This window comes from Salminus brasiliensis, chromosome 4, assembly GCF_030463535.1.
Source record: "Salminus brasiliensis chromosome 4, fSalBra1.hap2, whole genome shotgun sequence".
NCBI lineage: Eukaryota > Metazoa > Chordata > Actinopteri > Characiformes > Bryconidae > Salminus > Salminus brasiliensis.
The window spans coordinates 46,497,448-46,512,898 of NC_132881.1; the positions used below are offsets into that span (position 1 = coordinate 46,497,448).

The following is a 15,451-nucleotide window of genomic DNA, read 5'->3' on the forward strand; positions in this document are numbered from 1 at the left end:
AGAACTAAGAGAGAGAGAGAGAGATTAAAAATCAAGGTCATTAAAAGGATACTAACTCGACCGTAAACTGTGATAGTTCAGTATTAGTCTTAGACTAGACTAGACTGGCGTCTCCGGGCGATTTCACACCTGCACTTTGGACTCTGGTTGGTTTTCACCCTTGTGCGATTCGTTTGGGCAGTGTGAACACAGACGTCACACTCGGATGCGGAACAAAACAACCACCCCAAGACCCATAAGAAGAGGTGGTCTCGACCCGGACCCCAAATTGAACCCTTTCACATTTCCAGGTGTTCACCTCCGTCGCTTTAAGCCGCTGTGCTGTGTTCCTCAGAGCCACAACTCTCACAACTCACTTCTAATGAATTTCCAACCAAGCACACGCTAAGATCTAAATTGATCTACTCAGGCAATGCCAAGAGTCGAGGGTCCCAGTTTTCAGAGGTGTTCTGTCGAGTTTGGCTAATCATTGATATATTTGCTACTTTGTGGCTGTGAGCATTCATGGACCGACAGCCTTTAATGTTTTCATAAGTTTTCATGAAAATCGGTTTCTGTTAACAAATAGCACAGTCCAGCTTTGCTGTACCTGAACAGCTACACCTAGGATTGATTTCCAACCAAGCACACGCTAAGATCTAAATGGAAGATCTAAATGGAATATGGCGGCGTTCTGTTGAGTTTGGCTAATCATTGATATATTTGCTACTTAGTGGCTGTGAGCATTCATGGACCCACAATCTTTCATGTTTTCATGAAAACAGTCCAGTTATTGATGTTTTGCCATCTTATATGAGGTGAAGCTACATTTTTGAGAAAGCTGGTGGTGCTGCTCCGGTGAAAACTTTGTGAAGAGGTGGTCTCGACCCAGTCCCAAATGGACCCTTTCACATTTCCAGGTGTTTACCTCCGTCGGTTTCTGTTAGCAGGTCATTTTGTTTTCCGGTCAAACAAAAACAAAACACTCCAGCTTTAAGCTGCTTTGCTGTATTTCTCAGAGCCACAACTCAACTTCTAATGAATTCTAATGAGTCGAGGGTCCAAATTTTCAGAGTACATGACTGTGTTCTGTCGAGTTTGGCTAATCATTGATATTTGCTACTTAGTGTCTGTGAACATCCATGGACCCACAATCTTTAATGTTTTCATATGTTTTCATGAAAAATCTGTTTTTCTTGTGTGCATTAAACAACCCGAGCTTACAAATTAAATAAATAATAATAATAAAAAAACTCAATCACCTCAATTACCTCTTCTTTACCTTCTGATACAGTGATTTAGGAACCATCCAAATATCCTGCCTATACTTCAGCAAGCAGCATTTTTTCATATTGTGCTTAGCCTCTCGACACACTCTACCTACTGTTTGATTAAGCGGCTCTACCTCTAAATCTGCAAGGTAGCACTTTGATACTGCTGTACAGAGTAAGAATGCTTGCTTGAGATATGAGGGAGGCCTTCGAGACATTTACATTTACATTTAAGGCATTTAGCAGACTCTCTTCTCCAGAGCGACTTACAAAAGTGCTTTGCTATTTACCCAAGAAAAACCTCAGCTAGTTTAAATAGACTAATAATGATACCTCTAATCTTAGACTCTACTAAACACAAGTCAATAAGGTGACCACTCTGCTATTCGCCCAAGTTCTCTCAGAAGAGGAGGGTCTTCAGTCTGGGTTTGAAGACAGCGAGCGTTGGACTCTGCTGTTCGGACACCCAGGGGAAGCTCGTTCCACCCACTTCGGTGCAGGACAGTAAAAAGTCTGGGACGCTCGTCTTCCGTGGATCTTAAAGGATGGCGGGTCGAGCCGAGCCGTACTTGAAGCTGGAAGGGCTCTTGGTGCAGATCGGCTTTTGACCATCACCATCAGGTACGGAGGAGCTGGCTGGTCTGTTTTTGGCTTTGTAGACCAGCGTCAGGGTTCTGAATCTGATGCGGGAAGCAGCTACAGGAAGAGAGAAAGCAGCAGTGGAGGGGACATGGCTGAAATTAGAAACGTTGAAGACGACCCGACCCGTGCCGCTGTATTCTGGATAAGTTGCAGTGGCCTGATGGTGCTCAGAGGAAGACCAGTCAGAAGAGAGCTGCATTGATCAAGTCTTGAAGTGACGAGAGATAGAACGAGCACCTGGGCGACTCTCTGGAGAGGAAGGGTCGAATTCTCCAGACAACATGTAAAGCATCTTACTGCCATGTTCTAAAACGCTCGGCATGCTAACGGAACTGTCTCTACTCTTATTATATACCCCTCTAGCCCACGTCTGGCATTAGGCAGCATGATGCCAAGAGGTTCATGTCGAGAGAGTCCTATTCTATTGGTAATACTTCTCTACAGGGACTAGACAAGAGTGTCAGCAATATGTGCAACTTAAAAAATAGCTAAATGCATTCATTAGAAGGGATGTCCACAAACATTTGGAACATATAGTATCTAGGACAAAGGGAAACCTGAGTCAATTTGATTCTGTGTGGGTTTTTTTGCTGAATTGATTCTCCAGCAGGGAGCAGCGGGGTGTTGTGGGTAAGTATGTGGGTAAGTGCATGCCCTCCAGAACTGCCCTCAGCAGAATACAGATGATGAACAGCTGGGGATATAATGAGAATCCTGCTATTGGATGGTCTGTATATTGTTTCCATTTACGACTGCAGTCATATTAGCCGCATTCCTGGTGCTCTCCTATTCACTTATTCCAAGCAGTATAGCTGCACATGATCAATATCAGCACGAGTTCAGCACGCCAGGATCCATTCAATTACAGATGGAGATGTTTAAGGGGAGTCTGGGGAATCGACTAAGTGATAGCTAGAACCCTGTAGGGAGCAAACAGAGACAACCTATACAGCCAACAGGAGACTACCAGTGTGTCAGGAGTGGACTGGATTAATGTGTGTGTCTGTGTGTGTTTATGTTTATGAAGCATTTTGAGGTTCAACCCAAGGCACCGGACTACAGTGCATCACAATCTAACTCAATTAAAAGAGCAGAAACTGTACCATAGTAAATGTATGGGTTTTATACCATTATCTAACTCAATTTCAAGAGAAGGAAAACTACTATAGTGAAAGTATGATACTGTATTCCAATCTAACTCAATTACAGAGCAGAAACTGTACTATAGTAAAAGTATGGTACTGTATCCCAATCTAACTCAATTAAAAGAACAGAATCTGTACTATAGTAAAAGTATGGTACTGTATCCCAATCTAACTCAATTAAAGAGCAGAAACTGTACTATAGTGAAAGTATGGTACTGTATCCCAATCTAACTCAATTAAAAGAGCTGAAACTGTACTATAGTGAAAGTATGATACTGTACCCCAATCTAACTCAATTAAAGAGCTGAAACTGTACTATAGTGAAAGTATGGTACTGTATCCCAATCTAACTCAATTAAAGAGCAGAAACTGTACTATAGTGAAAGTATGGTACTGTATCCCAATCTAACTCAATTAAAGAGCTGAAACTGTACTATAGTGAAAGTATGGTACTGTATCCCAATCTAACTCAATTAAAAGAGCAATATTGTAACCGTCTGTAATTGTGCACATGTACATTGATCCCTAAGGTAAGTACATAATAGGATTTTGTTTAATACTGCTGTCCTCAATGCCAGATAAAGGAAACTCTCAGCAAGACTTCTTTTTGTTCTTTCTAAAGTTTTGTAATTCCACTCTCAGGGACCTTGCACTTTGAAAGAAGGGGTGAAAAAAACAGATCCTTGTCAATGTTTCAGAGACTCACACCTCTTAAGTATGCATCAAGGTTATTCTGTAGTGCAGAGGCCTATTCAATAATATAACAGCCTATGTGAAATGAATGCTTTCATTAGAGCTTGTTAAGGAACTCTCCAACTGTCCTGCTCATCCCTGAGACACCTTAAAGGCACAGCAGTTATTTAAGCTGTCCAAACTCAAAGACAATGTTTACGTGCCAGCAACGAGGCCAGACGTCCACAAAGGAACGCTACTTAGCCATGTATGCTTACCAAAAAAGCAGGGGGCAGCGAAAACAAGGTTTTGCAATTACCCAGACGATAGAAAAGCTGGTCGCCTTTCACGTCGAGTATTATTTCTCACTCTGCGATCACAAGAACACCTTCACTCTCTCATAAATACACAAACTCTTCCCCTCGACACGGCCCAGCACAGCACTGATTACTGAATGTGATTATGCTGCTTGCACAGCTGTGCTAACATGGACATGACAGCTCATGAAAAATGTACATGTGCTGTACATAATGCACCACTCATTCACACTCTAGATAGCTTCAGTGGCTCCAGCAGATCCATACAGCTGCACACAGTCCTCTAACAGCCAGCAGTTAAAGGAAAAATCACGAGTGCCAAATGTCCTCAGGCACGTCTATCCGCCGAATGCAAATGCCGTATGCACTCAGAGCTACGGCCTATTATTTATGGAGACGTGTCTTATTATTTATAAGTGTGCAATCTGGAAATTTGTGTTTTGCCATTTTTTAAGGTCATTTGAACATCTAGCATGTAAAATGGAAGAAGGCCTGTTTAATTGCAGCAAATCTGAATAATTACTCAAACTGGGCAAAGCAAGTGCTCCCTTCAGTCAGTGTAGCCATTGTCTGCTGGGGAATGCTAAGAGGACTATTTAGAAAAATACAAACATGCTTAAGCCAAGCTTGAGACTGAATGACACCCCAGAGCTCATTCAGCTCTCAGTACCAAACTGTCCTTTTCAGGGTACAATCGCTGTGTCTACAATGGTACGCTCAAGGTTGATTCATGAGTCTGACATTATGCATACACTATTAGGACAAAAGTATTGGACACCTGCACATTTATTGTTGATTCATTGAAATCAAAGCGGTGAAATCCTGCTTTTGGTGGAGTCACTGTCTCTACTGCCCAGGGAAGAAGGCTTTCTACTACATTTTAGAGGATTTTTTGGAAGATTGCTGACCATGTTCATCCCTTCATGGCCCCCACTAACCCATCTTCTTCTTCTATCAGCTATGTTCAGCGTGATGTATACCATGTCACAAAGCAGAAGTCTCTCAAACTGGCTTTATGGACATTATTATACATTGGGACACCTGCTCATTCAGTGTTTCTTCTGAAAGATGTATTCTGCCCTGTATACTGTCCAGAGAAGGCTTTCTATATGAGCAAAAAGACCAATATTAAGGTCAGGATGTTGATGATCAGCACCCCACATCACCCCCAACTCATCCCAAAAGTACTGAATGGAGCTCCACCATCCATCATTCCAGAGAACCTAGTTCTTCCACTGCACCACAGCTCCTCAATGCTGGGGGGCTTTATACCCCTCTAGCCCACACCTGGCATTAGGCAGCATGGTGCCCATAGGTTCATCTTTATCTGCTCCAGGGAGTCCTATTCTAATGGCGGTACTTCTCTACAGGGACTAGACAAGCTGTGTGTGTTTGTGTGTGTGCACGCATTTGCATCTGTGTTAACAATGGGTGCAACTTAAAGTAGCTGAATGCATTCATTAGAAGGGGTGTCCACAAACATTTGGACATATAGTGTACATAGTTGGGCCTTAAAGGAAAAAGAAAAGACAATCAAATGAATGTGATCAAACTGACCACTGACCACAGATGCAGTCAGTCAGCCAAAACATATTCGGTTTCACAACAGGATTAGACTCATACTTCTGTTGAAGTGTTTGGTGCAGTCTCTGAAATTAGACTCATGCATATGCTATGCTATTTAAGTGTTCTGACATAAGACTGATAGCTCCTTTGTGGTGTTATTATAAATGATCTGAGATTAGATTTATACTTGTTGAGGGATCTGACATTAGATTCATACATCTGTTTTGGTGCTTGGTGCATTGTCTGACTTTAGACCTATAACTTTGTTGTAGTGTGTGGTGCAGGATCCAAGATTAGACTCAGACGTCTGTTGTAGTGTTTGGTGCTGTACCTGAGATTAGACTCCTATTCCTGCTGTAGTACTTTATATATTATCTGAGATTCGACTCATATCTCTGTTGTAGTGTTATTATACATAGCCTGAGATTAGACTCATACTTCTGTTGAAGTGTTTGGTGCAGTATCTGTGATTAGATTAATTAATTTGCTATACTATTTGGTGTATTATCTGAGATTAGACCCATAGCTCTGTTGTTCTGTTGTTATTATACATGACCTGAGATTAGACTCCTATTCCTGCTGTAGTACTTTATATGTTATCTAAGATTAGATTCATAGCTCTGTTGTAATGTTATTATACATGATCTGTTGTAGTGTTTGGGGCATCATCTGAGATTGGACTCATACTCCTGCTGTCGTACTTGATATTTTATCTGAGATTAGACTCTTGTGATACTTGTGTTGTAGTGTTTGATGCAGTGTCTGACATTAGACCGATAGCTTCATTGTAGAGTTTGGTGTAGGATCTAGGATTAGACTCATACCTGTGTTGTAGTGTCTGGTTTAGTATCTAAGATTAAATTCATACTTCAGATGTAGTACTTAGATTAGACTCATACCTGTGTTGTAGTGTTTGGTGCAGTATCTGTGATTATATTAATTAATTTGCTATACTATTTGGTATATTATCTGAGATTAGATTCATAGCTTTGTTGTAGTGTTGTTATTATACATGATCTGAGATTAGACTAATACTTCTGTTGTGTTTGGTGCAGTATCTGAGATTAGAGTCATATTCTTACGGTAGTACTTTATATGTTATCTGAGATTAGATTCATAGCTCTGTTGTAATGTTATTGTACATTATCTGTTGTTTTGGGGAATCATCTGAAATTGGACTCATACTCCTGCTGTCGTACTTGATATTTTATCTGAGATTAGACTCTTGTGATACTTGTGTTGTAGTGTTTGGTGCAGTGTCTGACATTAGACCGATAGCTTCATTGTAGTGTTTGGTGTAGGATCTAGGATTAGACTCATACCTGTATTGTAATGTTTGGTGCAGTATCTGAGGTCAGACTCGTCCTTTAGGATGAACTGTGGAAGGGTCAGTCCGTCGGCCACCTGCACTGGACCATTCTCCTGCCACTCGAAGATCAGATCGTTCATCGTGTAGCCAACTGTAGAGACAGAGACAAAGCTGCAGTGCTTTAGGTCATTTTCTGCATCAGCAGTTCATACTATACACCGTTATGTACATACACAATTTGTCCAAATGTTTATGGACACCCCTTCTAATGAATGCATTCAGCTACTTAACGTTGTACCCATTGCTGACAGTTTGTCTAGTCCCTATAGAGAACTATTGCCAAAAGAATAGGACTCTCTAGAGCAGATAACATGAACCTATTGGCACCATGCCTAATGCCATGTAAACTAAGCTGAGGTATGGCTTTAGGAGTTGTTTCAGAGAGGATCTGACAGAGTTTTAGATGTTTCCAAGCTGTGTTTCAAACACCTTTGCTGCTATAACCCTTTGTGGCCCAGTAATTGGCAAGTAGAAGCTTTGTGTGCGTCCTCTCTCCGGCCAAAAGCTACAATATCTACAACCTTCCTGGTCTCATATAGACTTCAAATGCAGCATTACATAACCAGCTCTGCTAGTAAACAGAGAGTGAGTGTGTGCTTTGCCTCAGACCAAAGGTTTTCCCATAATGCAGCAGTCTAACCCAGAAGACACGACAGTGCCCACTTTCTGGGAGCGTTTGGAGACCACTCCAATAAGTCATCGGCCTAAAAAAATCCTGTGACTCAACGCAGAGGCTCTATTAGTCAGCAGTTGTATTCCAGTTTGAGTCGTGCAGCTTTCCTGCATGCTTTCTGCTCGTTTCGGAGACCAGGACGTTTCACACTGATACAAAATCCACTGTATGGAAACAGTTGAGTGCGTTTAATGCTAAATTAGCTTAGCTGTTGCTCTCTTTCATTGCCTTGTTCACCAAAGACTCAGAAAGGGTCGCTCCCTCCGGTCGTCTGTGCTTTGTAATGGGCGCCCCGCAAGCCTTTGCCAACCGCCGTGCATAATAAAACGGCACAAGCCCCACAAATGAAGACGAATTATCTCCCAAAGCATTAAAACTGTGCCAGTGAAAATATCCCCCGGGCGAACTGCTCTGGAAAAGAGATGGTGTGTAAAAGATGTTTAAATAAATTATAGCAGTCGTAATTAGAAGAATCTCGACCTTCTTTATTTAGCTCCAGACAGCCATTTTGGCCTTCTTCTGCCTCTCTGGTGTGGGGGGTTGAAGCTGAGGTTGCTTGGCCAGGCGGAGCGGTGGAAATTGCTCTCGGAGAGTTTTCCTTCAGTCACTTCTTCTAACTCTCTGGTATCTCCTGTCGTTCTCACCAAGATGAGAACGTACATCTGCTGTACATCCCAGGAACTACTGGACTTTGACCTTGCCACCTCCTTTGAGAACTCACTGGTCACTCCTTCTACAGAAGCTGGAAGCCTTGGTGTAGTCGTGGATGATTAGTTATCGTTCTCAAGTCATACTGCAAATGTAACACAGTCAAGCAGATTTCTCCTGTTCAGCATCCTGTGAATTCAACCCTTCCTCTCTAGAGAGGTCACCCAGGTGCTCGTTCAGTCTCTCGTCACTTCAAGACTTGACTACTGCAGCTCTCTTCTGGCTGGTCTTCTTTTGCACACTATCAGGCCCCTGCAAATTATCCAGAATTCAGCAGCATGTGTCGTCTTCAACTTTCCTAAGTTCGGCCATGTTCAGCTCCTCCTCCTCTGCTGCTGCGTTCTCTCTTCACTGTAGCTTCCTGTAGCTGCTGCCCAGGTCATCAGATTCAAACCCCTGATGCTGGTCTACAAAGCCAAGACTGGACCAGCCAGCCCCTCCGTACTTGATAGCAATGGTCAAAAGCCGATCTGCACCAAGAGCCCTTCCAGCTTCAAGTACGGCTCGGCTCGACCCGCCATCCTTTAAGATCCACGAAAGACGAGCATCCAGACTTTTTACTGTCCTGCACCGAAGTGGTGGAACAAACTTCCCCTGGGTGTCCGAACAGCAGAGTCCAACGCTCGCTGTCTTCAAACCCAGACTGAAGACCCTCCTCTTCTGAGAGGACTTGGGTGAATAGCAGAGTATTATGGTCTCCATATTGACTTGTGTTTAGTAGAGTCTAAGATTAGAGGAGCTTTGAATTTTAGTCTATTCAAACTAGCTGAGGTTCTTCTTGGGTAAATAGTAAAGCACTTTTGTAAGTCGCTCTGGAGAAGAGCGTCTGCTAAATGCCTGAAATTTAAATGTAAGATGACAAACACATAAATCCTCCTCATTCCTACGCCCCTATGCCCCAGTCTTTACGAGACTTTCTCCTAAATGGGAGAACTGGTGAAGCATTAAAAGACAAAGCTTAACTGCTAACAACTGTCTAACATGACTGAAATGTAGTGTGGTGGGAGAAAGGTGGAGTAGTCTGCTCACCCATCAGTTGGGGCTGGGATAAGCTGCCACTTATTGACACACTGTACTATAAATCCCCTCCATTGCCACAGCAACCACACAAGAACACCCTAGAAACCCTAGAAACCATGTGGTCACTGTGGTATTGGAGGTGATTGCTAGTGACATACTGTACTATAAATCCCATCCAATGCCACAGCAACCACATATCACCATAGAAACCATATGGATGCTGTGGTATTGGAGGTGATTGCTAGTAATATACTGTACTACTATTTACTCCTACATTTAATATATAGGAATCTATATGAAATGAGGGGATTCTAATGGTATGTTAGCAGTACGCTAAGATTGCTGCACAAGCCTTTAGTTGGCTATTCTAGATTGAACACTCTCCACAAGGAGAGTGTGATGATTCAGGCTTGGAGTTAGCACCATGCTAATCGATGTGCACTAAGCTTTCATAACTCCACAGACATCACACAGGCCTTGCCAGAACAAATGCACCTGAAGTGAAGGAGGTGACTTTTAGTTTTCACCGTTCTGTGGATTCTGTTTCGCAAGGATTTAGCCGACGTTTGGTGCTGTTGCTTCATGTACTGTACCCGCTCCTTGTGTCCGCGAATGAGGCTGCTCTGAAATATGCAGAGACGGAGACAGATTCCCACTGACAAGGGGGCTTCCATTAAAAGCCTGCTCCACAGCTCACAGAGCAATGGTCCTGAATGAATTATTGCCGTACCGCACCGCGGGGCCCTGTTGGGAAACAAGCACTTGGCAAGGCTTACCGGACACTTCAGCCACAGGGTTCACTAATTTTTGAGCAGAGAGAGAGAGAGAGTACTTTCGTTGCAGCGGGAGGCAGAGGGATGTCCTAGCCTAAAGTCTACAGGGATTTAAAAAAGACAGTGCTGCTAACTACCCACCCCAAGGACGTGCAGTTACTGCTCTCTAGGACTGGGAATGCCGTGCAGTCACAGTTAATTACGAGGCTTCATGTTCGCTTGTGAGTTTATTTGGGAGTTGCCGTGCTCTTAAGACTCAAGCACTCCATTAGGATTAAAGCAAATCTGAGAGTTAATACGGTTAAGTTACAGTAGATGCACTCAGGGGTGGAAGTACTCTAAAGAGCTCAAAATGAGCAGTTTCTTCCTTCCATAAAGACTAAAATATGAAGAGTGAAAGAGTCTAGAGAGCACATTCATTCAGACATGTGTGGATCCTCCAAAAACAGTGCAGTATCTACCCTAATGGAGTCACCTGCATTTGCATGGGTCTTATGGTGGTCCTATACTGTATACTACAGCTACAAAACCATAGGAAAACCCTAGGTTTTCCTCCCAAAAACCATGTGGTTGCTATGGTACATCCACAAGTGTGGTTGCCGTGGCATTGGAGGTGATTGCTAATTGACATACTGTACTATACATCCCCTCCAATGCCACAGCAACCACATAGGAACACCCTAGAAACCATGTGGTAGCTGTGGCATTGGAGGGGATTGCTAATTGACATACTGAACTATACATTCCCTCTAATGCCACAGCAACCACAAAACACCCTAGAAACCATGTGGTTGCCGTGGCATTGGAGGTGATTGCTAATTGACATACTGTACTATATATCCCCTCCAATGCCACAGCAACCACATAAGAACACCCTAGAAACCATGTGGTTGCTGTGGTATTGGAGGTGATTGCTAATTGACATACTGAACTATACATTCCCTCCAATGCCACAGCAACCACATAACACCCTAGAAACCATGTGGTTGCCATGGCATTGGAGGTGATTGCTAATTGACATACTGTATTATACATCCCCTCCAATGCCACAGCAACCACATAAGAACACGCTAGAAACCATGTGGTTGCTGTGGTATTGAAGGTGATTGCTAATTGACATACTGAACTATACATTCCCTCCAATGCCACAGCAACCACATAGGAACACCCTAGAAACCATGTGGTTGCTGTGGCATTGGAGATTATTGCTTATTGACATACTGAACTATACATTCCCTCCAATGCCACAGCAACCACAAAACACCCTAGAAACCATGTGGTTGCCGTGGCATTGGAGGTGATTGCTAATTGACATACTGTACTATACATCCCCTCCAATGCCACAGCAACCACATAAGAATACCCTAGAAACCATGTGGTTGCTGTGGCATTGGAGTTGATTGCTAATTGACATACTGAACTATACATTCCCTCCAATGCCACAGCAACCACAAAACACCCTAGAAACCATGTGGTTGCCGTGGCATTGGAGGTGATTGCTAATTGACATACTGTACTATACATCCCCTCCAATGCCACAGCAACCACATAAGAACACCCTAGAAACCATGTGGTTGCTGTGGTATTGAAGGTGATTGCTAATTGACATACTGAACTATACATTCCCTCCAATGCCACAGCAACCACAAAACACCCTAGAAACCATGTGGTTGCCGTGGCATTGGAGGTGATTGCTAATTGACATACTGTACTATACATCCCCTCCAATGCCACAGCAACCACATAAGAACACGCTAGAAACCATTTGGTTGCTGTGGTATTGAAGGTTATTGATATAGTACAGTATCTCACAAGCAATCACCTCCAATACCACAGCAACCACATGGTTACCAGGGTGTTAATATATGGATGCTGTGGTATTGGAGGTGATTGCTTGTTAGATACTGTCCTTTAAATCCCTTCTTAGGCCACACAACCACATAAGAACACCATAGAAACCACAAGAAAGGGAACCACACAAAGTTAGCAGCAGCATAGCAAACATTTGAACCAGTACGATGCGCTTCTCCGGCTGAATAGCGATGTTTTTATGTGATTGACAGCACTGAATTCCTCATTGTAGAGGAGTCCTCACCCTGAGGGCTCCATTCCTGATTAGACAGAAGTGATTTAGAGGAAGAACACGCTAGCCTTCACCCTCCCTGAATTCTCTAAGCAATTAGGTTGGGTGACCATACATCAGCGTTCACTTCAACAGTCGCTACACATTCTGTGTGTGGATTAATACAGCTTTAAAAACCACTCTATAAGCCTCACCACCACACCTGGTCTGTACACTATATGGACAAAAGTATTGGGACACCTGCTCATTCACTGTTTCTTTTCAAAACCGTGGGTATTAAAAAGAGTTGACCCTGCTCTTGTTGGAGTAACTGTCTCTACTGTCCAGGGAAGAAGGCTTTTTACCAGATTTTGGAGGAGCATTGCTGTGAGGATTTGATTGCATACTGCGACAAGAGCGTTTGTAAAGTCAAGATGTTGGATTATCACCATCCCACCTCATCCTTAACTCCCCAACTCATCCCAAAAGAGCAGCATCATTCCAGAGAACACAGTTCCACTGCTTTTTACCTCTCCAGCCCACGCCTGGCATTAGACGGCATGGTGCCAATAGATTCAGGTTTGCCCACTTAAGAGAGTCCTATTCTATTGTCAGTACTCCTCTACAGCGACTGGACACATCTGTGTCAGCAATGGGTGCAACTTTGAGTAGCTGAATGCGTTCGTTAGAAGGACTGTCCACAAACATTTGGACGCGCAGTGCATCAGGGCATTGTGTTAGCCCTCTCCCACAGAGCAAAGAGGTTAGAAGATGAAGGGTGGCCCTTCATCCAACAGTAGGGAATTTAAAGACAGGGTGAGAGGTCCTGTTGGGAGCCAGATGGATCAGCCACAGGAGAATAAGGAGCCCACCGTGATTTAATTTAACCCCACCTAGGTTGCTGAACCCTAATGGCTTTCAAAAGATCTCATTAAACCTGCAGGTGACCTCATCACGGCTAGGGGCTGCGGAAAAAGCGATGACACATGAGGGGGGAAAAAACAACAACAACAACAAAAAAAATGCAAGTGTTAGACGATGAGTCTGCAGTGTTACGTAATGAGCTTGCCCTGGAGAGAGAGAGCACGAGAAAGAAAGCGAGAGAGAGAGAGAGAGAGAGAGAGAGAGAGAGAGAGTCAAATGCTATTACTCACAGCTCTCCAGCTGCATAATGCACGTTTGTACATCCATGGGGAAGTTCTTCAGATCCATTGGACATGAAAGCGTCAGGGTCAGTCTGTAAAAATATGGGGAAAAAAAAAACAAAATTACAATTATGAAAAATATGACCATCATACACACAAACACACACGCACTGCCCTCCATCCTGTTAAAAAAAAGCTTTGAGATTACTCCCAGGACTGATTCTGGGCTCTTTTTGGGGGAGGGGCTCATTATCGCTAGTTTTCTTTCAATCCGTGGATCAATTATGCAATTTTGAACGTCACTTTTTTGCAAAATAGAAATTTTGCGTCCCTTTATCGCCTATTTTGCTTGGTTCCAACCCCTCAAGCAGTGAGGAACAGCACCTCCTGGAGTCATGACCTTCACCATGCTGGAATACCTGCAAATGAGGAACCGTAGGAGAAGGTCAAAGCAGTCACGTGAAAAATGTGACCAATCACGCAACTCTACATGCGGCGCCAGGAGCGAATCGCTTCCATACCTGCAGCAGGCCACACCAGAGTACACCGGAAGCGAACCCCAGGCTTCCGATTTCAGGAGGACCAGAGATTGGTGCTCTGGACTATTCCCGGGCAGCTTTCACACTTTACCAAACGTACTGAATTCAGCAAGCGGATCTGGTCCGGAAAAAGCTCCAAGGGTATTTGCACAGCTTCAGTTTACAGCCCCCCTTATTTCAGGGCACCATAAAGTTTGGGACATTTGGCCTCACAGGTTTTTTGGTGACTATTTTCCATTATAAACTTTTGTCACCTGCTCTGTGACTTTTTACACTCTAAGGATTACTACACGTTAACTACATGCACAGCAATGAAAACTGGCTGAGCTGTTCGTAAGTCTTAGCACTTGTGGGAAAAAGCCAGAAATCATGAGTGGTTCCAAGGAATTTAAGAGGTTAAGAAGAAAGAGCCCACAGCAATGCCACAGCAACCACATAGGAACACCCTAGAAACCACGTGGTCGCTGTTGGAGGTTATAGCAATAGTACAGTATCTCACAAGCAATCACCTCCAATACCACAGCAACCACATGGTTACTAGGGTGGTGATATGTGGTTGCTATGGTATTGGAGGTGATTGCTAATTGACATACTGTACTATACATCCCCTCCAATGCCACAGCAACCACATAATAACACCATAGAAACCACAAGGAAGGGAGCCACACAAAGTTAGCAGCAGGCAGCTGCTTAGCAGCAGAATAGCAAACATTTGAACCAGTACGATGCGCTTCTCCGGCTGAATAGCGATGTTTTTATGTGATTGACAGCACTGAATTCCTCATGGTAGAGGAGTCCTCACCCTGAGGGCTCCATTCCTGATTAGACAGAAGCGATTTAGAGGAAGAACACGCTAGCCTTCACCCTCCCTGAATTCTCTAAGCAATTAGGTTGGGTGACCATACATCAGCGTTCACTTCAACAGTCGCCACACATTCTGTGTGTGGATTAATACAGCTTTAAAAACCACTCTATGAGCCTCACCACCACACCTGGTCTGTACACTATATGGACAAAAGTACTGGGACACCTGCTCATTCACTGTTTCTTTTCAAAATCGTGGGTATTAAAAAGAGTTGACCCTGCTCTTGTTGGAGTAACTGTCTCTACTATCCAGGGAAGAAGGCTTTTTACTAGATTTTGGATGAACATTGCTGTGAGGATTTGATTACATACTGCGACAGGTGAGCTCATTAAGCGGAAAGGGACTAGTAGGCCTAGGATGTCCTCTGGTGCCACGACTACGTTAAGGTTTACTGGACTCTTAACTATCTGCCACTATTATTGTTATTACCACCATGACTCTCATTATTCTTACCATCTCTACTATGATTATGTTATACTTATTCCAGCACATTAGCAGACGAACAGTTTAGGTTAGACCAGAGGAGGATGGGTCGGTCACCCTAGTCAGTCTTGGTTCCTCCCGAGGTTTCTTCCTCCAGCTCTGACGGAGTTGTTCCTTGCCACTGTGGCCTTTGGTTTGCTCACCAGGAAGGGGGTTAGGTTTTTATATCTTGTTAATCTCTTGTCCTCTTACTGATTACTGATTCCTGTAAAGCTGCTTTGT

The 15,451-nt window shown here is 43.5% G+C and overlaps 1 protein-coding gene across 1 annotated transcript in view; it reads right to left on the reverse strand.

The window, feature by feature from the left end:
- Window positions 1–15,451, reverse strand: part of glra3 (glycine receptor, alpha 3) — a 105,875-nt gene that overhangs the window by 24,252 nt on the left and 66,172 nt on the right. Inside the window, exons 5-6 of the mRNA XM_072678576.1 lie at window positions 13,352–13,434; window positions 6,915–7,052 (exon numbers count right to left, since the gene is read on the reverse strand). Of these exons, the coding sequence (XP_072534677.1) occupies window positions 6,915–7,052; window positions 13,352–13,434 (221 nt within the window). The remainder of the gene's footprint in view (window positions 1–6,914; window positions 7,053–13,351; window positions 13,435–15,451) is intronic.